At 40.3% G+C, this 25384-nt stretch overlaps 1 protein-coding gene across 1 annotated transcript in view; it reads right to left on the reverse strand.

The window, feature by feature from the left end:
- Positions 1 to 25169, reverse strand: part of SOGA3 (SOGA family member 3) — a 38421-nt gene extending 13252 nt beyond the window's left edge. The window contains exons 1-3 of the mRNA XM_040627787.1: positions 24078 to 25169; positions 23396 to 23620; positions 21404 to 21562 (exon numbers count right to left, since the gene is read on the reverse strand). Coding sequence (XP_040483721.1) covers positions 21404 to 21562; positions 23396 to 23620; positions 24078 to 25169 — 1476 coding nt within the window. The remainder of the gene's footprint in view (positions 1 to 21403; positions 21563 to 23395; positions 23621 to 24077) is intronic.
- Positions 25170 to 25384: the final 215 nt, after the last annotated feature.

Raw genomic sequence — 25384 nt, forward strand, 5'->3', positions numbered from 1 at the left:
AGCCCCAGAGAGCTCCCCAGCCCTCTCTACCAGTGAGATACACGTGTGCAACCCAGAAGAGGGCCCTCACCTGGCCATGAGGACACAAGTCGGATCTCAGACTTCCAGGCTCCAGAACTGTGAGAAATAAATATCTTTTATCTATAAGCTGCCCAGTATGTGTTTTGTTACAGCGGCTTGAATGGACTAAGACAAACTTCAACCCATTTTGAAGGGAACAGGAGAGGCTCTAGAAGTCTTCCTCCCTCCCTCCTATTATATCCTTGACACCTCTCAGGGAGCGTGGCTGAGAAGGGGCCACCATGAGCACCCAGAGGTCTCACTCATGACCACATTCTCCACTCTCCCTTAAAAGGGGAAGGCAGGATCCCAAGCTTTATACTCAGTCATGACCTTGGGGGCCAAAGGGAATGTGGGTGAAGGAGGCAGGCTAGGGTAATCAGGTCGTGCTGTGCTGTGCAAAATCGTCCAGCAGTTTTCTGTCTCAGAATCAGAGCAGAGCTTTTCAGAGGCCTAGGAGACCTCAATCACACACTGGGTTTATCCTGGGAATGTTTTCCAAAGACTTCACCAGGCTCAACCCAGACCCATTAAAACAGATTCTGTGGTTAGGCCCAGGCGTGTTTTCAGAGTTCGCAGAGTGAGTACAACATACTCCGAGAACCACCTTCCACTGCCTGCGGTCGGTCTTCCACACCCCCCCCTCAACAAGCTCTTGTACCTCGTCAGCCACTACACCCACCCCTGCTTTCCTTGTGCTCATGTCACAGACAGTCTTGTGGTTCCTCAAACATGCCAGGCATGCTCCAGAGACAGGCCTTTCCTCGGCCCGCAACACTCTTCCTTCCTGTGCTCTCACACCCACCCCTGCAACTCCTTCAGGGTCCCTAATCGGAGACCTTCCCCAACCATTTCATATAAGATAACAGATAACACTACATAAAATACCTCCTCTACTCCCTTGCTCCGTGCACTCTTGTCTTCCAACCCTGCCTTATTCTTCTCCATAGCTCCTTTCACTCTCTGACGTGTGTAGTTGATTCCTGTCTATTCCTCATTCTAGAACGTGAGCTCTACCCACACAGGAACTTTGATTCTTTGTTAGAAGTCCACCTGGTGTAAGGTCATTGCTCAGACATCAACTGAATGAAGAAATGACCCCTTGGACCTTCCTTCTTACATAGATTTGTTTTTTGAAGCATTCTAACCCAAGCAGTTGGTAGAAGGTCAAAACAAACACATAAATAAAAGTCCATTTAAAGCTTGTAAAAATAAAAATGTCTCATCGTTTTCTACAGAAAAAGTCTGAAGAGCAAAAAAAACGTATGAGCTGAAAAGTATTTACAATAGGACATACGATATACCTTCACTGTGCTCTAATCCTTCTCTTGATTTTTTACCTAACCCATTTTCCCCAGTGTCGAAAATTAAGATTCTGGGTCTCAAAATCATTTTGTCAAGGATATCTGGTACCAACACTCTTTGATGGGCTGTCGGCTTTTGTGGCTTCTACTCATCAGCTCCTCTCACACAGTTTCTCTTCTGTCCCTCACAGTCTCCAGAGCCCGGGCTTCTCTTACTGCCTTCAAACCCAGGTCATGGGGACTCTTTTCCAAGTTGTTTTCTAAAAGTGCCCTCTGTTTAGGATGCATGGGTGGCTCAGTCGGTTAAGCATCTGCCTTCAGTTCAGGTCATGATCCCAGGGTCCTGGGATCAAGTCCTGCATGAGACTCCTTGCTCAGCAGGGAGCCTTCTTCTTCCTCTGCCTGCCACTCCCCCTGTTTGTGTTTTCTCTCTGATGAAAAAATAAATAAAATTCTTAAAAAAAAAAAGTGCTCTCTCTCTGCTCTCAGTCATGGAGAGACCAAGTCAGTGACCCTCCCAACTCTTTCACTTTCCCTAGCCTTGGAGAAACATCAGTGTGATTACTCTGATGTGGACTAAGTCGTTTTCCATGTCATATCACTCACCAAAGGTCTACAAAAAATAGTCTGGAAATTACTGGCATAAAGGCAACTGACATTTGGGCTCCAACCACTATCTGTTATATATTAGACTTAAGACTTTTTTTAGTGATTAAGGTTTTCCACATTAAGACTCTACAAAACTGGGTGTATTCTTCCCCTTCCCAATAGGCAGCCTATTTGCAATGTGCCCCATTAAGAGGCAGAGTCTATTTCTGTGCCTCTTCAAACAGGGCTGGCCCTTTGACTTGCTTTGAGCAATAAAATGTGGTGGGAGTAAAATGTGGTGGGGGAGGTGACATACTAGTCTGATGCTACGCTCAAGGGATCTGGCCCACTTCTGCTCATTCACTCTTGGACACATGCTGCCCCATACGACAAGTCTAGGATAGCCTGTTAGATAGAAAGAGTCACATGGCTCTAGACAATAGCCAGCAAACTTTCAGAGGCCGAGCCTTGATTGTCAGGGACCCAATAATAATAATAATAAATGCAGGGACCCAATTAAGACAAAAATAATCCAGACAGAGGACCACAGAATTAAGTAAATAAACAATCATTGTTTTAAGCCACTAAATTTTGGGATGGTTTGCTACCCAGCAAAAGCTGATACATTTATCAAATATTTTTTACCACTAGAATTGAAAAAGTTCCAGTTGATATTTATGAAAAAAAATCCCCTATTCAAAATTCCAGAAAAGCAAAAGACGCACATAAAATGTCAAGAAAGAGAATTGAAGGCGGTTCTCAAACATAGGAAAAAATAAAGCTCAATGTACTTTCCTTGTTTTTATTTTTCTCCCACCTTTGTCAATATTTTGATTCCATAAAGTATTTTTTAATAAAACTGAGCTTTAAATAAATTATTATAAAGGCTCACCTTTCAGTTCCAGATTGCAGATGCTACTTTTAATAAAAGTAGGTGTTCAATTAGCACCAAAGGTGTGATATGAGTTAAAAGCTAATAAAGTTCATCCTAACAGGCTTATTATAGGGTCTGGCTCAGCACATTTTCGAACTTAACACATTTGAACTTAGCTTTTATTCTTTCTTTTCAGGAAGAAGTGATGTATACACATTTATAGAGCTTCCCTAGATTTAGGTTTCTTATTTATATGTCAGTTCCACCTTTAGTTTATCAAATGTTGATTGTCCTTTTGTTTCTATAAATTTCCCAGGCGGTGGAAGAAAATAACTTTAATTTTATAAGACTTTCTACTTAAGTCAATTTTCAGAATTGAAATGTAAAGAATTAAAGGAAGCTGTACCCAGAAAATCCTCAAGTGTAATGTAAGGATTAGATTTTTCAAATTTTTACTGATTGTTAGTTAGGAAGACCCGAATTTGGAAAAGAACAAAATGGAGAATAGAGGGAAAAAAAATCACCACTAATGAATCTATTCCAAGAAACAACCTTGGAAGATTCTGGAAAGGAAACTGACCAGCAGTTTAAATCTGGATTTGTTCCCAGAAGATATTAATAAATAAAAAAGCTGTGAACTTTTCATTCTTAAGAACGAGAGTGATGCCCTTCTGGATACTGATACAGAGATGCCTGTCGCGAGTGTGGGGAGGTAGACCTGGCGTACAGAGGTGGAGCCCCACATCTGCAGGCATAAGTCAACCCTCTTCTGCCAGAAGGCCATCTCCTTTTCTGTCCTACAAGCCCAGGCCCCATTCCTATCTTCTGAATTATGAGGCTTCCAAACTTTGTGGTTTCTCTTTTTCTTCTTTCTTTCTTTCTTTCTTTCTTTCTTTCTTTCTTTCTTTCAATGCCTAAATAAACACTTTTTAAAGCTGGAAAAGCTACTTTTCTTGCTTAGTCCCTTGATATAATGCTCAAGAAAATACACTTGTGCACATGCATCTTTTTTATATCTACATGGAATGCAGGCAATTTTTTCTTCAGGATGTACACACACACACACACACACACACACACACACTCCCCAGTTTTTTAAGCATTTATCATATTGTATGTTCTCATATCTAGCTTTTGGTCAACTAAACTCCCTAAGTGCCTCTTTTTGTGTAAATAGCTATGAATATATTTCTATCCTTCTGTATTTGTGTACATTTTTTAAAAATCACATCATAGGCCATCACATTTATTCATATTAAATTTCATCTTATTAATGTGGGTTTAGCACTCGCTTCTGTTGACATTGTTTTGATTTTTTATTCTGTCTTTGCTTGTATCTTTCCTGATTGCTATTAAGGAGGATTCTGCTTAGTTTTTTTTTGTTGTTGTTTGTTTTATTTTGTTTTGTTTTGCTTAGATAGGCTTTAAAGTATACTAGGTATTTACTAGAGACATAGTTGAAATTATTTGAAAACAAATGGCAAAGGAGACTGAGTTAACTTCCTGTAACAAATTTTTGAAAACATTTATGAATAAAGCATGACAATCATAATCTTTGCAGTTTCTATCATATACCAAGTAAGTAAAAATCATGAGTAAAGTATGATTATAGAATACTTTCTCTGCAAATCTTAAATGGATTGGGAAAAAAATCTCCTTTCCATGGTTTAATTTAGTAATAATCAACTATTCCTGAGATACTGGCCCTTTTCTATTTTTAAGGATAGAGAAAGTAGGGGAAGCAGTAATTGGTTTAATTAAAAAAAAAAATCACATGGTATATTTAAAAAGGCAAAGAGCTGAACCCAAGCTTTTAAGATGAAATAACATATCCATGGTGTGTGTTTTGTTTGTTTGTGTATGTTCACCTTCACAGAGCAAATGAGTATGAGTTTGTGTGCATGTCTATGTGCGCATGTGAATATACGTATATATGTGTTGGAGCACACATGTGCATATACGTATGTGTGTTAGGTCCTGGAATTTCAGCATATCTTAAACACTGCTCAGTGAATTCTAAAACACAAGGACAAACAGAATCTCTGTAACCTCTATCTATATACTGAACATATAATCTGAAATCTATTATAGATATCACTAGAGAACACATGCTCATTGAATTCTTACAATCTTGGGGCGCCTGGGTGGCACAGCGGTTAAGCGTCTGCCTTTGGCTCAGGGCGTGATCCTGGCGTTATGGGATCGAGCCCCACATCAGGCTCTTCTTCTATGAGCCTGCTTCTTCCTCTCCCATTCCCCCTGCTTGTGTTCCCTCTCTCGCTGGCTGTCTCTATCTCTGTCGAATAAATAAATAAAATCTTAAAAAAAAAAAAGAAATCTTACAATCCGATTTTATTTCATATTAAGACGTATTGTAATGTCTTTTGGAAGTGTATTGTATTTGACCAAATTAGTCAGTTCATTTCAAAGTAATTTTGGAATAAATGGACAATCACTAAATTTCTGAAATTTTAATTTGAACAAGAACAAGTACCTTATTGTAGGCTAAATAAATTTACTTAGTCCCTTGATATAATGCTCAAGAATATACATACGTGCACATGCATCTGTTTTAGACATATGAGAACAACTTGATAGCTACGCATACGGTAGTGCCTTTATAAATAATAAATAAGTACCCAGGGGGAATATATGCATCAATCTAAGAGCATGAGATATAAATGGAATAAAAATAAAATATTCCATATATTAAGGAAGCTATGGAAAGTAATCGCAGATGAATCAAATTCATTTCCTAAGATATTATATTTTAAATAAAATTTACCTTTTACATTGTTAATCAATAGAGAGAATTTGGGGCTAATAAAATATGAAGCTATCACTTTCTCCCTATTAAAATATACTTGAAGGCAAAGATAAAAATATAGATGCGGTAACACTGGAAACTAAAGTTAACAGTCAAGCATCTTCCAGAATCTGAGAAAAATTTCCCTTAATAACAGTATCAGTGGATTTCAATGAAGAAACATACTATATCTTACATGTAACGTTAACTGTCTGAAACAGAAGAAATGGAGACCAATCAAAACCAGACATCCCTAATTCTTAAAAGGTTAAACACAAATTTACCATATGATCCAGCAATCCCACTTTTAGGTGTACACGCAAGAGGAATGAAAACCTATATTCACAAAAGGATTTACACAAGAATACCCTTAAAAGCATTATTCCTAATAGCTCAAAATTGGGAACAACCCAAATGTGCATCTACTGGTGAATGGATAAATATGGATAAATAAAATGTGGTACCCCCCACAATACTATAATATCCAGTGATTTAAAAAAGAAGGAATGAACTACTGATACATGATAAGACATGGATGAGCCTCACTTATGTTAAGTGAAAGAAGCCAGACAGACACATACTGTATGATTCCATTTATATGAAATGTCCAGAAAAGGCAAATCAATAGGTAGAAGAAGTAGATTCGTGGTTGCCTGGAGTAGCAAGAGGGAGGGAAGGAACGGGGATTAACAGTAAGTGGGCATGGGGGATCTTATAAGGTAATGAAAATGCAAATTTCTTGTAGTAATTGTAAGCCTTGGAAATTTTACTTAGAGATCACTGAACTGTACAGTTGGAATGGGTTAATTATATGACATGTAAAACATGGCTCAATAAAGTTATTAAAAAGCAAACAACTGGGCAGCCAACACTTCTACATCCCAGCCCTACTTTCTCCAACACACGCATAAATATTGCACAGATCCTGCCTTATCATGTATCTGGAGAAAGGGCCTGGCTGATTTGCAATCAGCAGCTCTCAGGTTATTAAAACTCCAATGCTCCAATACAAGCAGGAGCCAAGCAGTGAAGGAGCTAGATGATTAATTGTGCGATGAATCATTAGCTAGGTTCTTTTCCTATCCAGGGCTTCGTGGATAGAACCACAGGTAGAAAAGCCTTGGGAACACCCAAATTGAGGTTTGTTGGTTTTCACATACTACTGGTAAAAAAAAGAACAAGATTTTTCTAAGATTCAAATTTTCCCCCTCGTCAGCATGCCTGAGTGCTGCAGTAGTAGAATTTCTCATGTTCCTTCCGAACAGGCCAGAACTAGATAAAGGTCTACCAGCCATCAGATGTTGGATTGGAGCTGTGTGTACCAAGCTGTGCGACAGCTTTGCATCTGAAAACAAGCAGTCTCGAGAGGGACTACGAACTAGTGACACAGTGAGTGTGTCTTGAGACAACATTGAATTTAAAAGGAAAGTCTGACATTCAATGATATTTTTTAAAAAGAAAAAAAAGTAGAAAAATAAAAGTACACTGGACAAAGGCATTTCAGTGGGGAAAGGATAGTCTTTTCAAGAAATGGTGCTGGGGTCATTGGAGATCCATACGCAAAAAGATAAATTTAGATGCCTAACTCATGCCATACACAAAAATTAACTCGAAATGGATCATAGGCGTGAATGTAATCGCTAAAACTCGTAAAACTCTTAGAAAAACAGTAGAGTGATTTTCCTGTAGGTTAGGCAGAGATTTCTTAGAAGTGACACCAAAAGCATATGTGATAAAAAAATTCATAAATTGGACTCCATCAAAATCAAAAACTTTTGCATTGCAGAAGACATTACAAAGAAAGTGAAAAGGCAAGCAACACAGAAAACATTACAAATCATACATCTAATAAAAAAAGTGTATCCAGAATATATATAGTTTAGATATCTATTTTTTTAAGAGTTTAATTAAGCCCAGTGTAGGGCTTGAACTCACCACCTGAGATCAGGCCCTGAGATCAAGAGTTGGACACTTAACCGGCTGAGCCACCCAGGCACCCCCAGAATAAACAGAGTTTGAGTTAGAACTCAAAATAAGTAGACAAAATAAGCCAATTTAAATGAACAAAAAATAGAATAGATATTACACAAAAGAAGATACATCAATGGAAAATAAGCACAGGAAAAGATGTTTGATGTTGTTAGGGAAACACAAATTTAAGTTATAATGACATACCACTTAACGTTCAATAGAATAGCTATAATAAAAAAGATAGGCAATAAGGTTGGCAAGGATGTTGATAAATTGAACCCTCTTTTGCTGGTAGAATGTAAAATGGTGCAGGGGCTACCAGGATGGCTCAGTCAGTTAAGCATTTGACTCTTGATCTTAGCTCAGGTCTTGATCTCAGGCTTGTGATTTCAAGCCCAGTGCAGGGCACCACACAGGGCATGGACCTTACTTAAAAAAAAAAAAAAGAAGACAATCAAATGGTATCACACCAATTAAAAAAAAATGGTGCAGCCACTTTGGAAAACAGTTTGGCAATTTCTTTAAAAAGTTAAATATAAATTCATCATATGACCCATAAATTTCTCTTAGATATCTACCCAAGAGAAATCAAAAGATAGGTCCACACAAAAACTTGCACGTGAATGTTCATAGTAGCATTATTCATAAAAATGGAAAAAAACACTAATATCCATCAACTGGAGAACGGTGAAACAAAATGTGGTATATATTTTAACTTTTTAAAGAAATTGCCAAACTGGCAATATATACATATATATATGTGTGTGTGTATATATATATATATATATATATATACTCATACACACAGAATCAAGTATTATTTGGAAATAAAAAGGAATGAAGTATTGATAAAAAACATTAGGCTCAATGAAAGAAGTCAGATGCAAAAGGCCAAAAATTGTACGATTGTAATTGTATGAAATATTCAGAAAATATAAAGCTATAGATTTAGAAAACAGATTAGTGCTTGATTGGGGTTACGAGTGAGAACCGGAGGTGACTGCAAGTGAGCACGATAGATAAATGATCTAAAATTGTACTGCAGGGATGCTTGCACAACTCTCTGTACACTTACTAAGTCATTAAATTATATACTTAAAACGAATTGGTGGTATGCAAATTATACCTCAGTAAAGCTGAATACAATAAAATGTATTAGGTAAACTAAGAAAAATGTATTCAGCTAAAAAGAAAGAAAAAAACCCAAAAATATATGTTTGAAAGCTATTTACTCTGGACAACAGAAGGCAGGTTTAAACATATTGTATTCTTAATAAGATAATGAACATGGCCTCTGTGAACTAAAAATAGAAGGTCAGAGAGGAGATTAAGATCTGAAGACTGAGAAGCTGTTGGGAATAAGAAAACTCACAGAGGACACTACACTTCAATGCAAGAATTACGGAGTCCCTGGGTAGCTCTGCTGGTTAAGCATCTGCCTTAGGCTCAAGTCATAACCCCAGCGTCCTGGGATCAAGCCCCATATCGGGCTCCCTGCTCAGTGGAGGGCCTGCTTCTCCCTCTCCCACTACCCTGGCCACCCCACCCCCTGCATGTGCTCTCTCCCAAATACACAAATAAAATATTTTAAAAAAAGAATACTTGTATGTGCTTGAGAATATAACCTTAAATTTAATGTAAAAATTAAATTTTGCACTGGAGTCTTCAAAGAGCACAACTGACACAGCAGAAAATTAACTTAATGATACTGAGAACAAACTTGAGAATTTGTCTGAGGACACAGGTGAAAAGGACAAAAAGAGGGTGAAAGGATGAGAAGTAGTAGGGGGTACAAAGTGAACAAAATAGAGCACATGTGATTGTCAAGCCTGTACTACAAGAAAGCTTCTCTGAGATAATTAAAAATAAGTGTTCATTTTCAGATCGGAGAGTCTACATGTTCCGGACATATAAACAAAGACCATCACCTAGATATGTCCTGGCGATATTTTTGAACTGGTTATTCTCCTTAGCTGTCCAGACTCATTCCTGCCCCTTCTCGGTCCTGCTCTGTGCTTCAGGAGGCTGACCTCTGCACACTTCTTTACCTCTGTTCCCTTCCCTGCCAGTTGCCTTCCAGCTGGGTTTGGCCAATAGAAGGCACTGGCAGAAATGCTGAGGGATGGAGAAGAGAGAGTCGAGGGTATTTCTCCGCACTCCCTCACTTTTTCTTTTTCTTTTCTCTTTTTCTTTTAACTGTGCTTATATATTTTTTAATTTACTTTTTTATTAACATATTATGTATTATTGGTTTCAGAGGTACAGGTCTGTGATTCATCAGTCTTATATAATACCAAGTGCTCATTACAATCCATGCCCTCCTTAATGTCCATCACCCAGTTACCCTATCCCTCCACCCTTCTCCCCTCCAGCAACTCTCAGTACTCCCTCACTTTTTCAACCTGCCATCTCAGCAGTAGCTACATGTCCAGATGACAGCTCCCACCAGGGGACCCCCGCCACAGTCCCAGTCTCACCAGCCCCTGGAACACCATTCCCTCACAGCGTCTACATATCTAGAGGTGGTGCCCACATTAAGGGCGTGTTTTCTGAATCCTGCCCACGCCACTGTGAGGAATCCCATATATAGTATCCATCTAGGGTGACTTTCCTTTCCTACTGGACGACCGTGATTGATACAGAACGTAAAGAAAAATATCCATAACTATGTAGCGAGAACACAATCTGACCTACAAAGGATTCAAAGTCAGACTGATCTCATATTTCTCCACTGAAAAACAAATGCCAATAGATAATGAAACAGAATATATGATGTGAAAAGAAAAAATTTTTACTCGCTAGTGCCATTCTGCCATTTCTGTGTGAAGTCAGCCACATGCTATTTTCAAAAGTACAAAGGGTCAAAAAGTATAACATCTACAATTTTCCTCCAGTAAAAAAAAAGTCAAGATCCTTATCTAGTCCAATTAAAGATTATTTAAAACTGAGGTTTCAAAAATGTGGTCGTGGTTTAAAACCACTGATAGTATTGAAGTTGGAGATACATTGCTTGAATTACATACGAAGCAAAAGATACTCTTTAAATTGAAACTATATACTATAACCGTAAGTAATAGTAACAATCTTAGTTCATAATCCAATGTTAGATTAACAAAGACCAAACAGTAATCCAAGAAAGAATTCTTAATTCCTTGTTTTATTCTTGAATTTGGTAATCGGGAAAATTGAGAATCATACATGTATTACCAAAAAACCCCACAAAACCACTTTAAAGTTAATACTAGTAGAATTAAAAATAGAATAACTACCTTCCAAATCATTACAGAACATAATTATTCTATTTTAAATGTAGCCAGAACTCTAAAAGAAATGAATCTGATAGCTATATTTTATCCTCAAAAAACAATACTTTCCATAAAACAGATCCTTCTAAACACACACAGATGGCTATCATTTGATAAAGTTCTATGAAAATCTCTTCTTCCATATGCAAGGAGGCAGTTGATACAACCACATGTCAACATGTTAGTCGCTTATTATGCACGTGAATACAATAATCAATTGGGCTAATTATTTCTGCTATTTATTCAGGGTTCCTGGCCAATAGAATGGTAAGAACGTTTACTTTGTGAAGGAAAGAAAAAAATAATGTAGTTAATTTTATTAACCACTTACCACCATGATTAATTGGCTAGACAAATTGGAAATAACTGAGCTAGCCAGCAGAGGAATATAGAATACTTTGAATTTTTAATTTTAAGTGCTTCTGAGTTGAATCACACTGAATATAAATGGTCCCATTAAGTGAAATATATAAGTATAAAATGGAAAATGTCAGGAGAGAAGCTAAATGACATCTTTAAATGTCATCTTCAAATGTCATTTACCATCTGGATAAAGATCAGTTTAACTGACCCTAAAATGTAAAAATGGAATTAGAATGGAGACATCGAATAAGTGACTGTATTTCCATTAAAATGCAATGAAGTCTAAAATCTTCAAGATATAACTGAATTTTCAATTTAGAAAATACTTCCTAATATACAGTGAAATTGCATGTTATATTTATGCAAATGTAACACAAGTATTAGAAAACAAAGGAACCTAGTAAATTCTAATTTAAGAGCTAAAGATGAGCTCCTCTGACAGCAATCACATCTTCCTAAACGCCTCTTGCCCAGGCAGTTACAGTTTTGTACATATAACAGTCTCTCTGTGTGAACAAAATAGAAATACAGTTAAATTCAGAGAGCTTAGAATTACCTATGGAGGCACTAAAAGGCACAAAACAATCTAAAGTATCTTGTGCTTGAAGACAATAGCCCTCCTCTCTCTGCTAGGATGTTTCTCTTTAAGAAAAATACGTGTAGGCAGCCAAGGTAGGAGAGACATTCATCCAGACACATCAGCGATCAGCGCTGCCGGGGAGTGTAGGGGCAGACGGTCTAGCTGCACTGTCCGCACGTCCCTTCAGACCTCTGCAGATGTGAAGTGCTGGATGGTGAAGCAGTCAGGTCTGAGGACATGCCTCGTGGGAGAAGGAATGGGACGAGTGGAAGAAGTTAGAATGGCTTTACAGTGAAGGCACCTATAAAGGGGAACTTCACGGTCGTACGCACTCATGGGGAAAGAAAGCAGAAGTGTTTCAAAGCCCTGTGTAAAAGAACTGGAGTCCTGGATACATCTAAATTTCACTCTCATGGACTCAAACATTCTAAGAGTTAAGTCTTAATCAGTGAATCTAGAACCATGTGATAATGACAAGAGCATCTGATGTCTGATGACTATACCACCTTATGGTTTATAAGGCACGCCACACATAGTCTCCTCTGTTGTCCTTGCGAATGGACTGAAGAGGGTAAATAGTTATTTTCCTTTAAGAGGCGATTAAGTTGAGAGTCAGCTATTACTGATCTATCTGAAATAACACAGGAATGAAACTCTGTAAAAAGAAGAGATGATATCAACAGACCCGAAAATTCGTTTTCTAGCCCTATGTTCCCAGTTCCTTCTTTTTTTTTTTTTTCCTCCAAGAATTTCCATTCTATGAGATAAAACAGAGTTTGCCTTTGGATACCTTGGAAGTATTCTCTCAATACTTGCTTAGTGCATTTTCTAAATGTGTGCTAGAGGCACAGAACTTGGGAGACTGTAGGAGAATTGAGGTCCCTAAAGAGGGAAGGGTATTTGCGGGTCCGGAAAAGATAGAGGTGCTTGTGGAAGGGGCGCCCTGAGTCCCAATAGTTTTGCCAGTGGAGACTATGGGCTTGGAGGCAGGCGGATCAGTGTGGACCCTGCCTGCTTACCAGTGATATCAACTTTGCTGAGCCTTGAGTGTTTATCCCTAAAATGAAACTATTTTTTAAAAGATTTATTTATCTGAGTGAGAGAGAATGGGGAGAGCGGCAGAGGGAGAGAATCTCCAGCAGACTCCCCACTGAGCACAGAGCCAGATGCGGGGCTCGATCCCACAACCCATGAGGTCATGACCTGAGCTGAAACCAAGAGTCGAATGCTTAACTGACTGAGCCACCCAGGTGCCCCTAAAATGACACTATTAACAACATCATTACACATAAAGTATCTGGACAGTGATTGGCTTCTAATTAGCACTCGGTGTTGGTAGCGGTTGAGTACCTGCAGGCCTAGGGTAGTTTTCCTTATCTGTTCAGCCAAATTAACTGCTGACCTGACTATCCCAAACATCGAAGATTTAAAGCAAATAGCTGGATAGTCTTTGGGAATGACAAGATCTGCAGTCTTCTCTCATTCTCTAAACCTGCATTTCGTATTGTCTCACCAAACAATATAGAAGTCAAACGCAGAGCTGATGTGTAGGGTGTCAGGGTTGTCCTCTGGTGGTTGTGCTCCCGTCCTCATTCCCCCTCCCAAAAAGCCTATGAGACCTTGTTCCAGGGAAGACTTGTTGCTTCTGGGGAATAACGGGTTTAAGAGAAGCAAGGTAGAGGACTAGAAGTTTCTAGGAGATAGCAAAGTCTCAAGAGAGCTCTAATTCTGGACACAGGGTGAGGCTGGATTTCCTCATCATTTCCCTCGTATCTTGTTTGGATTACACTAGGCACCATGGAAAGAGCTCTGTTTCTGAATCATATTTCTTGTTCTCCACAAAATAGGGCCTGAAACGCCTCTCCTAATTTCCATACATTCTCTCACTCAAAAGTATTTATTGTTGGCGGCCTTTGTGTCAACAATTTCTGGTTGTTGTGGATGCGATCATGAGTGAGACAAGATTCGGTTCTTACTCCCAGGGGGTTTACAGTCTAGTGTGGGGAGAAAGATACATACCAATTAAATATGGAATAACGGTTGTTCTTATATTGCAGAAGAATATGGTCAAATTGATTAAGCGCCGGGCACTGAACTGGATGTTGAGGGTGCTGCGGTGATCAAACCCAGGGTCAGCCTCAGCCTCATAAGTTTTCCATTCTGAATTGTCAACATTGAGGTTATTCAGCATAGTAATGCACGTGTTAAGTATTGTCAAAGTGCAACTTCCACAGGGCTGTCTTTTCTATCAGAAAGTAATTAACTGGAGGTCAGCGACTACCCTCATGGTTACGCTATTATCTTGTTATATACACGATATATATGCTCAAGAAATGTTTGCTAAATTACAGTCAGATCAAAGTTTTTGGTTTTTAGCCTCGAGGAAAATGCTGAGGCAGAGAGATGCTATTTTCTGCATCACTAGAAGCAGGGCCCTGCTCAGGCAGTCAAGGGTAGAGGGGAGTGGGAGAGAATAATGTTGTGAATTACGGCCCCAAACCTAAAGGCACCACAGGGACTGGCTGGGTCACAGCGATACCCATCGGAGTCCCTTAAGGAAAGGACTAGGTTGTTTAATGGAGGTCAGTTCTATGTGAGGACTGGCTGACGACTGCACTCATTTAGTAGAAACTCTGAGGTTAAGGCAACACCCTGATATCCGTGCCTTTGTATCCTCTGGGTGGTCTTTATGCCCACACTTCAGTAGGCAATATATTACTATTCAATAAATATCTGTTGACTGAATGAATGAAAAAATAATTACAGTAATAAAAGTAATAGTAGTGAAACTGACTGGCATACCTGACTATAAATAAAATTTTGGGGGAGAATAGAGATGAATAACAAAGTAGAAAATGACATTTTTATAGGAATTTTTGAGAGTATTTAGTTTAACTTCTACATTTATGAACAGAGACTATGCATTTCAAGTTAATTGCTCAATGTCACAGGGAATGAGAGGCAGGCGTCAGAGTCAGTTTCCAGACGCCATGACGTGTGCACTTTCTAATAAACCACACTCCAATTCATAGCTAATGACAAAATGTCTAAATGCTATTTTCTGCAAAAGTGTAATTCTTAATTTATTGATTGTACAGATGAGAACTGACAGTTGTTACGAAGGCTCAGCCACCCACCGGTTGTCATGTGAGCCATCCACTGGCTGGTTATAATTGTGAACATTTTCCTGTACTAGGATTAATTTTCTTCATGGTTGCTCGGAAGGCCTCCTATAAAATTTGGTATTGCCTCCATATCCAGTCACAGTCAGGAAGTAATTTCTCTCAATTTTTCTCTCCTGGCCTCGATTGCTACCGAGCTCAGAGCTGTTTCACAACAATGCACATCCCTTAGATTAAGTTGTCCTTCCTCTTCCCAGAATTCTCATGTGACCAAAATTGTAAACTCTTATTTCAAGGGTTATGAATTATTGAGAACTGTTTCAAATTCCCTTTTAAGGTAGGTTAGAGAAAGAAGTTGGAGAAGTAAACAACTCCTTAATATCTGTGTAGGTAAAGTACTTCCATGGAGATATTTAACCATATATAAGCTGTTCATCTCTCATACACAGGTCCCTCAAAGTTCAGCCTAGAGCCCCAGGACCTCTGTTAGATTGGCAGAGTCCACAGTTGGAGACTTAGCTCCTATCAATATGGTTTACCAGAAAATGCAACAAACATTTCAACATACTTTTTTTTTTTTTTTTAAGTAGGCTCCATGTCCAGCATGGCACCCAGTATGGGGCTTGAACTCATGACCCTGAGATCAAGACCTGAACTGAGATCAAGAGCCGAGTGCTTAACCAACTGAGCCAGCCAGGCACCCCTCAACATACATTTGTTGAACAATTTCTACGAAGCCATGTCATTGAAAACATCAGAACTAATAAATATTTGAAATGGGAACTGAATAGATAATCAAAAGGAGATGCTTAATTAGATAAAATTCATATTTATATAGTGCCTTACTGCTTTAAGAATATAAAGTTCAAAATGCCAGCCAAGACACAAACTGGCTATAGGAAGAATCCTTACTCTCAAAGCTTTGAAACCCTTGCTCTCTTCATTCAAATAAACAAAAATTTGATGTTTACAATAAAAGTTCAATATGTTTCAGAAAATACTCCACCAACAGGGACTGTCTCACCAACAGGGATTTGCTTTTACTGGGGGCTTGGCATGTGGGTAAAAGAAAAGAGCCACTAATACACAACTGAGTCTTGGGAATCACTTCAGAGTGCCTACAACTGCAGATGCAATTTCATGGGAAAAACTCCAATGGAGTTTATAAATTCTGAATAAATACATCTTTGAAAATACATTCACTACATACAGTAACGTGGAAAACAGGTTTCCTCTGTTTACCAGGCACATTGGTTTTTGCTTTTAATTTAGTCCGTATTATTCCTGCTCAAGTTACTCAAACTACAGCCTCTGAGAAGATGTGACTAAAGTAATAGTTTTTAATTGATGCCTTTAAAACTATTTATGACAATTTCATTTTAAAATATCAATGACTGCTGTCCTGTTTTTCAAATTACAACTACCAGAACCAGGGGAAAAAAATATTTGAATGTCAAAGAAACTCCCCCTTAAAACTGTCTCTTGGGTTGCTGCTTTGCTGATTTATCATTTCATTTTTGCACTTAATAACTTAAATATACCCTATCGACACCAAGTAAAGTTATACTCATTTCTTAATTTTACATCAAAAAATAAATAGGCCATAGTAAACATGCGGGGACCAGCATTTGTTTAGTAAAGTGTTCTGTCTGTAAAGAGAGTCTGAGTAAACAGATATATTCTTTGTGTACTTAAAAAAAAGAGATACTACTGTCGAAATTTATAGTACTAATTATTTTTGTGTTCTAGAATGAGAGTTCACTGTAATAGATAGGGTATATTAACCAAGTGCACAGAAAATAAAAGTCCCAAGATAAACAGTGCTATTGTAGTAGGCGAGTTAAGAGCCCTCTGGGGCAAAGACCAAGGAAAGTTAAGAAAATTATTAAAGACTCTTGCGTGATATCAGGGTGTTTTAACACAAAGAGGATAGATTCTGAAATAAAAAGGATCAAATAAACATTTATCATTATCATCATCATCACCATCATCATCATCTCAGTTACTCTTTCTTCCTTTCCATCTTCAAAGGTCCTTGTTGGTTATTTCTTTCCTCAAATGTCCGTCATCAATGCTTCTCCAATGGTCAGATCTTAAAGGCAACATGAGAAGACCCCTCCCTTCTGAAGAGCACATGGGTTTCAAAGTTCTCAAAGTAAAGTTTCTTCCCACAGCAGCAGGACTTTATGAAGGGCAGTGACCTTCAATTAACTGTAGCAGAGACTCATCCCTCACAGAGCCTCCTCCATATCCTCACTTTATGCTATTTGTGCGTTAACTTGTCCTGGCATTCACACTACGAGCTAGTTGCAGTTTCCATGAAATAACTTTTGCCGAAACCTGTCTCTGATTGCTCGTGATGCTAAAAGACCACCATTTCCCCTGGGTTACATAAAAGTAAAGGCATTTTTCTACTGCAAGAAAGCATAGTGGTAGTAGCAATCAATGTTTTGTAATCGGATGAGAATACCATTAAGATTCTAAGACTGCATCCTAACAGGTCCCTCTAGTTTGCAATTGGCAGAATACCAACTGTTTCAGTACAAGCAATGAGTTGCAGTAGACTCAACTAATTACCTCTATTCTGCCTCTACTCAACTGTTCTTACCCCCGGTGCCTACTCTGTGCTCTCAGAGGAAGAAGACAAGCAGATGGATGTGAGCAGGTGCTTAGGACCTTGTGCAGCCACTAGCCTCGAGAGCAATTGGTCAACACCCTTGAAGCCAATTAAACTCTTAGTAAATGGTTTCCAAACTCCAGCAGATGGTCTATTGGTCCCAGTTGTGCTTTTCAACATCTATGTGCCTCCATGTAAGAAACTAAAAACTGAGAGTTAGAGGATTGCTTCTCTCTAGTATATTCTACTTAACATTTTATGATTTTACTCCATAACTAGTGTCTTTTCATAATGGAAAGTTTGGCCTCGTTCTGTTTTCTCCACTGATTAGAATGCCACAAAGGGATGACAGTTGTGTGGTTAACACTCACCAAGGACTTGAATATGTTTTCATTTTACAACCAAGGAAGCAGATGATTAACTGAAGCTGTCACAGTAATACAAGGCCAACTCAGGCTTCAAACTCACAGCTCCTTCCCCACATAGTGAGACACTTATTACTGCAATTCAGTTTTAATATTGATCTTCTTGGAAAATAACAAAGTTACCCTTCCAAGAATCTCATTTTAATGAAACATTTCTGATTTCCAAATATATTTTTAAACTATCTTTTCTATTCCCGACACTTTTCTGAACACTATGAAGGTCAACCTCAAATGAATGATTATAGAGCTTCCCTGACAGAATATTTTTCATTTTTCTTTTATTACATTTAGAATCCCCCAGATCTTTATCTTCCACTCTCTTGTCCTTCCTCTCTATTTCTATTTCTTTTCTCCACTCCCACCCACCTTCTCAAACTGGGATGCTAAAATTGTAGAGCCCATCTTTTTAATCAAAGGTTACTTTAAAAGCTGATATCCTGAATACATGCTCCTAAATTCCCTACACTTTTTTTGTTGTTGTTGTCGTCTCTAATTAGGGACTGGAGTTTGGCTTTTAGAACTCCAAGGAGAATGTGAATTTCCTTTTTGGCATGAACAAATACCCACATTGCTTGATGTTATAAGAGTGTTTTCCCAAATCAGAGTCAGAGTTCTGAAGGAAGAAATAGTTATAGCGAAGGGTGTAGGGAACAGAATCAAGGAAATGCATCTACAATGATTCTCCTGAGGACATTATCAGGTTCTAGCCCTTCTTCCCAGTAGCCAGACTATTCTTTTTTTTTTTTTTTAAGATTTTATTTATTTATTTGACAGAGAGAGACAGCCAGCAAGAGAGGGAACACAGGCACGGGGAGTGGGAGAGGAAGAAGCAGGCTCATAGCGGAGGAGCCTGATGTGGGGCTCGATCCCACAACGCCGGGATCATGCCCTGAGCCGAAGGCAGACGCTTAACCGCTGTGCCACCCAGGCACCCCAGTAGCCAGACTATTCTGGCTTTCATTTTACAAGGGGAGAGGTCCCATCTCTCTGGCTAATGGACAGTTAGTCTGCAGGCATTTTACCCTTTTCTGGACACAGTATGAAATCAGAAAACTCTTACGCCATTCTTAAATCCAACTTCCAGATATTTACTAAAAAAACATTCACATGATACCAAATCACAAAGTATTTCTCTTTTATTCCTGGTAGTCAAATGAAGTTTGTTTTGACTTAAATGCTCTTAATTGTATAAACAAGGAATATGGGAGGAGGCAAGTGAGGTGTGAATGTGGAATGGAGCCTAACGCAACTGACAATGAACTTTCTCTTTGCTTGCCTATAGGAAGGTGTTTAATAGCTATGGTTATAGGATGAATTGGGTCCCCTCAGTTCACATGCCGAAGTTGTAAACCCAAGTACTACAGAATGTGACCTTTTTTGGAGAGAGGGTCTTTACAGAGGCAGTCAATCTACAATGTACAACGTATGATTAGGGAGGTCCTAATCTACAATGACGGATGTCTATAAAAGGGGAAATTTGGACACAGGCATCTATAGGGAGGATGCAACGTGAACATGAAGATAGCCATCTACAAGCCAAGGAGAGAGGCCTGGAACGGATCCTGCCCTCAAAGGGAGTAAACCCTGACCACACCTTGACTTTGGACTTCCGGCTTCCAGAACTGTGAGAAAATAAATGTCTATTATTTATACTACCCAGTCAGCGGTACTTTGTTCTAGCTCCCTAGTGAACTAATAGAGCTGCCTGTTTCATTGTTTTCCTGAAAATTAAACTTTCATTTTTTGACACATTTCAACTGTACGTTATTGTTTAAGAAACATATACTTACCTAATTTCATAGTTAATCTTTTAACTTTAGGGAAAAAAATCTATGCTACTCTTTAACGATAACATCCTGGATGATAAAAGTCAAGATAGCTGCAGGAGATGTTGAGAATCATTGAAACAACATCTTAGAACTGAATTAACTGAGGAAAATTTGAAGCCTTTTAAGTCACCCAGTTAGTTACTGGTAAAGATGGTCACATGGCTCCCAGTTTCCATGTTTTCCTACTGTAGCACACGGCCATCCTTAGGTATCAGCCAAGAATTACATATCATGAAAATGGTTTTGCCCTAATTTGTCATGTTAAAAAATATTTAAAATCAGGATAATATAACAATAAGTAGAAACTCAGATCACAAAATAGTTTACTCCACTGAAACTATTTAATACAAATTCCTGGCACATATTCCTAATCAGGCTTGATATTTTCACTGTTACGTGGTAAATATATTTTTATACCCTATACCATTTTGAGATAAGTATAGCAATGAAAGGTGTAATATCTCAGTTAGTCCATGGAAAGATTAGGATTATCATTTAAATTCTGCATATTTAAGCAGAGGAAAATATCCAGAGGACTATGTGTGCATTTGCTAATTCTCAATAATAGTTTTCACAATTCACATTTCACATTTGTGTGTACATTGTCAGCCAGTTTTCAAAGATGACTATTCTAATTCAAATTGCTAATTATCACAAAACTAATTACTTCTTGATAAATCTTTTCTGTTTCTTTTCTTCTCCAATTATTTTCTTTGCTACTAATCTTGTTCTTTGAGAAACTTTAGGGAAAACATGGTAGAAACTTCAAATACCTGATGTGGAAGAGGACCCTTGACAATTCTACCCTGAAGGGTAAGAACTAAGATGAATTGGTCAAGGTTACAATTAACTAGATTTCAACTCAAAACAAAGAAAATGTTTTAACAGAGCTATGCTGTGACAGAATCGGCTAATGCAGATGATCTTAAAGGTCAGTCACTGGTGATGTTCTAAGCATTAGATCATTTGGGGGTTTTGTCATTACGAAGATTCAAGCAGTGATTCGATTCAATTCAATTTGATCTGATTTGATTCAATTAAATGGTTTTTATGGCCGTTATGTCCTAAAAGTCTGTGTTCTATGAACTTAGTAGTAATCACAGGACTAGCTCTTCTTTTCAACACTTAGTCCTTCATACTCTTGACATCCTTTGTGTTTGGTATAGCTGTATAATTTCTTTAACATAAATTTATGTATTTATTTGAGGGGGCTAGGGGCAGAGGGAGAGGGAGAAACCCAAGCAGACCCCAGGCTGAGTGCAGAGCCTGACGCAGGGCTCAATCCCACAACCCTGATTTAACATAAATTTAGAGGACAGGATGAAACCTCAGTCTGAGCTCGTATATATCAAGTTAGAGGCAGTGGTGAGGTCAGTTTTTCTTTGCTACATATTAATTTAGTATGAAGTCACGTGTCTGTTAGTATATTGGGTGAGAACAACAAACTGTTCTATAATCATAAAAAACGGAATTATTTTAACAGTCATATTAGTCCTGGGGATTCTTTTCTAAAGAACTAAACGTATATGTAGCATACCGTGAGGTAATAGAATACTAACCTCCTTCATTTTTTCCAGTTCATTCTGTAAAGCTTGCTTTGCAATCTCAACTTCTATAAGCTGTTGCCTCAGTTTTTCATTTTCATCTTCTGTTGTTGTTCGCTTTTCTTCCACATTTTCCAATTCATGGTGAAGTCTCACAGATACATCCTTTGCAACCTAAATTAAAGTGTTTTAACAATAATATATAACTAAAGACAATACAATAAGTGGGCTAAAGTTATATTCACATTAAAACTACTAAGAGCCAAAAATAAATAAATAAGAGTCAATACATAAATTGTTTCTACCATATACCAGTAAACTTTCCAGATGCTTTATCTATAAGTCATTCACATATATAAATTATTTAACCCTCCAGCAATCCCATGATATAGGGACTATTACTATTCCTACTTTATAGATGAGGAAAAGGAGTCTCAGAGATGTGAAGTAATATGCTCAAGGTCACAGAGCTAACTAGTGGTCAGGTAGTCGGGCTCTCCACTCTGTTCCCTTAACCTCTGCACTCACCACGGTCATAGATGTTCAACTGTGATTTATCTTGTGTAAAGAAATGTCACATATCTCCTTTAAGTCTACAACAACACTAGTAATTTCCATTATCACTCATTTTAAAGACTAGAAAACAAAGTCTTCCCAGGAGAGATGTGGGGCTTGAATTTTGATCCTATGATGTCAGGCGATTACTTTTAGGAAACATATCAGTCCTTGAGATTAACTATTGTTTTGTTTTGTTTTACAGGATACATTTCAGCCTTTTGCTTTGAGATTATCTTGGAAATTTTAGGGTTTGGAACAAAACCCTTTGGTGTAGTATTATGTAGTGGCTCAGAACATAGACTGTGGTTTTATACTGGCTGGGGAGACAGCCTGGCCACCTATTAGCCGATTCCCAGGGCTGGGGGCTGGGCACTTTACCTCTGTAAAAGGTTCAGCTTCCATACAAGATGATCAAGATGATGCTATTAATAATCCCAGCCTCGCAGGTGCTTTTTTTTTTTTTTTTTTGGTCTTGAGCTAACATTTAGAGAGATAACTAACTCACTGTTAATATATATGAAAATGCTTGCCACAGTTCCTGGTGGATAGTGAGCACTCAACAAATGTTAGGAAAAGAAAAAAAAATAATATGACTTCCATTAAGTTTTTCTCACAGGTTTCTTTAAAACAAATATAGGATAATTACACTTGATTTTCATATCTTGAGGAAGTTAAAATACTTAAAATTATGTTTGGTTGTCCAAGGTTATGAAGATAACATTGATTTGCATTGTCAGTGAATCTGCCTACAGGCAAACTACACTGAACAGACCACACCTACTTAAAAAACGTATTTCAAGGTTAAAATTTCTCCACTGGGGGAAATTCTAAAGGAAGAGCTTCACATTAAGAATGGGGTTCTTTCATTTACTGCACTTGCTCTTTACTTTTCCAAAAGGGGCGGCAAGTTGGACAGATTTTCTTTCAGGCAGTTAGCAAAGTACCGAAAGGAAGGAGTCCTGGAGGAAGGAGGTTAGGGGGCTTTGCAGCGAGAAACCCAACTCTAATACCTTCCCAATGCTGTTCCTATTCTGGCCTCCAATTTCTCTTCCTTCAGCAGTCTTTATCGCTCTGCTCTTGACTGCCTGATTTCACCTGCCCTCTACTTGAAGACAGCCTCTGGAGGCCGATCAACCAACGCGAGTCTGCGCTCGGCCACGCCCACGTTTCTGCCGGGGGAGGCGCCCTCCTCCCACCATCTCTGGAGGAGTCACCTTTACTCCCAAGAAAGCCCACAGAGCTCGCTTTCCGCAAGCCTTCCACGCGCACTAGACCCTTTAGACCCACTGGTCTGTTCTTCGCTTTCCCCTGCCTGGAACCTGATATTTCGTGTTTAGCGCTGAGGAACTCTGTCTTTGCTAACGACCAGCGAAGGCCTTTCCTCGCAAAGAGGTCCCACCTGCCGCCCCTGCCCCCCCCACCGCCACCCCCAGCTCCGGCGCTGCAGACCTTGAGGTCCTGCTCCAGGCTGCGCAACAGCTCCCCGTCGATTTCTCCAGTCTGTGCGTAGCGGAGCCTTTTGCGCTCGGCTTTGCGGAGGCGGTACTGCAGGATCCGGCAGTTTTTGTTGGCTCTCTCCAACTCGTGGCGCATTTCCTGCAGTTGACAGGCATCCTCCTCGAAGAAAGTGTCCCTCATCTCGTCCATCTCGGTCCTCAGCTCATCAATCTCGTTCTGAGGCGGTGACAGGCCGCGGGTCAAAATTAACCTCGCCCCCTGCCACCTGGACATGCACCGTATGCACCCCATCCCAACTCCAAATTCTCAGTTTTATCGCCCCCTCTCCATGAGACAAGAGTGACAGACATGAATGAAGAAACTAGAAAAACGGGCCTTCTTTTGGCCTTCTCGAGCTCTCCTACTCTACCTCTCTCCATGAAAAAGTGGGACAAATCATGGTAATTAGAGAAATGAAGGCCCAAATTTGGATTTAAATTAAGACCTGAGGCTACTCATCTTAGGCCGTTTTAAATCTAGAAAAGGCCTAGGAGGCCCCTCCTCTTCCTTCCTGTTCCCTTCCCTCTTTAAGGCCCCCTAACAGGTTAACAGCCTCTCACCCTCGCGGGACACGCCCTAATTCTCCGAGGCCCACACCGCCCCTCCCCCACCGGGTTCCCCCCACCCTTCTCACCTTGAGAGTCTCGTTCTCCTCTCTCAGCTTCTCCATCTCCTCCTGCATTTCTTCTTGCTCCTGGAGCTGCTGCGGGTGCGGCTGCGACGAAGGAGGCGCTGCCGCCTGCATGCCCCCTCCACTCGCGCTGCCCTCGGCGCTCTGCTGGGGGCCCTCCGCTGCCGCCGCCATTGGGGAAACGGAAGGGACTGCAAGAGGCTCGCAAATGGCAGGGGCGCCAGCGACTGGGGAGCTGCGGCTGCTGCTGCCGCCGTTCTTAGTGTGCATCTGAGCCGCGGCTGCTGCCGCTGCCGCCCGCTCTTTCTTGAGGTGGAACTGGATGAGCTCAGACTGCAGACATCCTTCCTTCCAGTAGCTCCCTCCGCCACCGCTGCCGCCCCCCACAACACCGCTTCCGGAGTTTCTGCTGCCTGGGCCTGGGGTTTTGCCCGCAGAGGAGGATGGTGAAGGGGAGACCCCCTCCCCGCCGCTGCCGCCCCTCTGCTGAGTGCGTACGCCTTTCCCTCGCCAGCCCCTGGGCGGCGGCGGCGGCTGCGGAGCGCCCCCCTCCCTTTCCCCGGAGCCGCCGCCGGCTCCTCCTCCTTCCCCACCCCCTCCTCCTCCTTCCCCGAGCGGAGGGGGTTCCCCGAGTTTGGCGGACACTGGCTCTAGCTCCCGGGATGGCTCCTCCGACGGGCCAGGCCTCCTGCCGCCCACTGGGGCCAGGGTCGCCGCGGGGGCCGCTTCAGCACCAGCCGCGAGATGGACAGCTCCCGGAGCGGCCCCTTTGGGTGCCAGGGGCGCAGCCTTCTCCGCCCCGCCTCCGCCTCCTCGGGCGCCGGTCGGAGGCACTGAGCGGCTCCCGGTCTTGTTGCCCTGCTGCTGCTGCAGCTGCTGCTGTCGAACAGAATTGAGTTTAGTGCCGGGCCCCACGGGGGACCGGGTGGTCGCTGTTGTCTGTCGGACCGAATTGTCCCTTAGTCTGGCAGGTGACTGGGCACGCTGCTGTTTTCTGCTGCTGCCCTCTGGGTGCAGTCGAGCCTCAGTGGCAGAGGTGGCCGCAGAAGCTGTGGCTGTGGCAGGGGCAGCGCCCCCCATCGGTGGCTGACTCATGGCGATCTAGGAAGAATCTACCAGATGAAATTTAGAATGGTCCATCACCAGATCATTCCCCTCCATCCTCAAATCCACCAACCTTCCTTTCTAATCTGGGATAGAAACAAAAGAAAGGAAGTACACAACATGTCTGTATTGTTACAGAGCGAAGGGTGATTTCCCCATAAAAGAGAAGCCCTAGAAAATGAGATTTGGAAAGCACTTAAAATAGA

This window comes from Ursus maritimus, unplaced genomic scaffold (assembly GCF_017311325.1).
Source record: "Ursus maritimus isolate PB19 unplaced genomic scaffold, ASM1731132v1 scaffold_13, whole genome shotgun sequence".
NCBI lineage: Eukaryota > Metazoa > Chordata > Mammalia > Carnivora > Ursidae > Ursus > Ursus maritimus.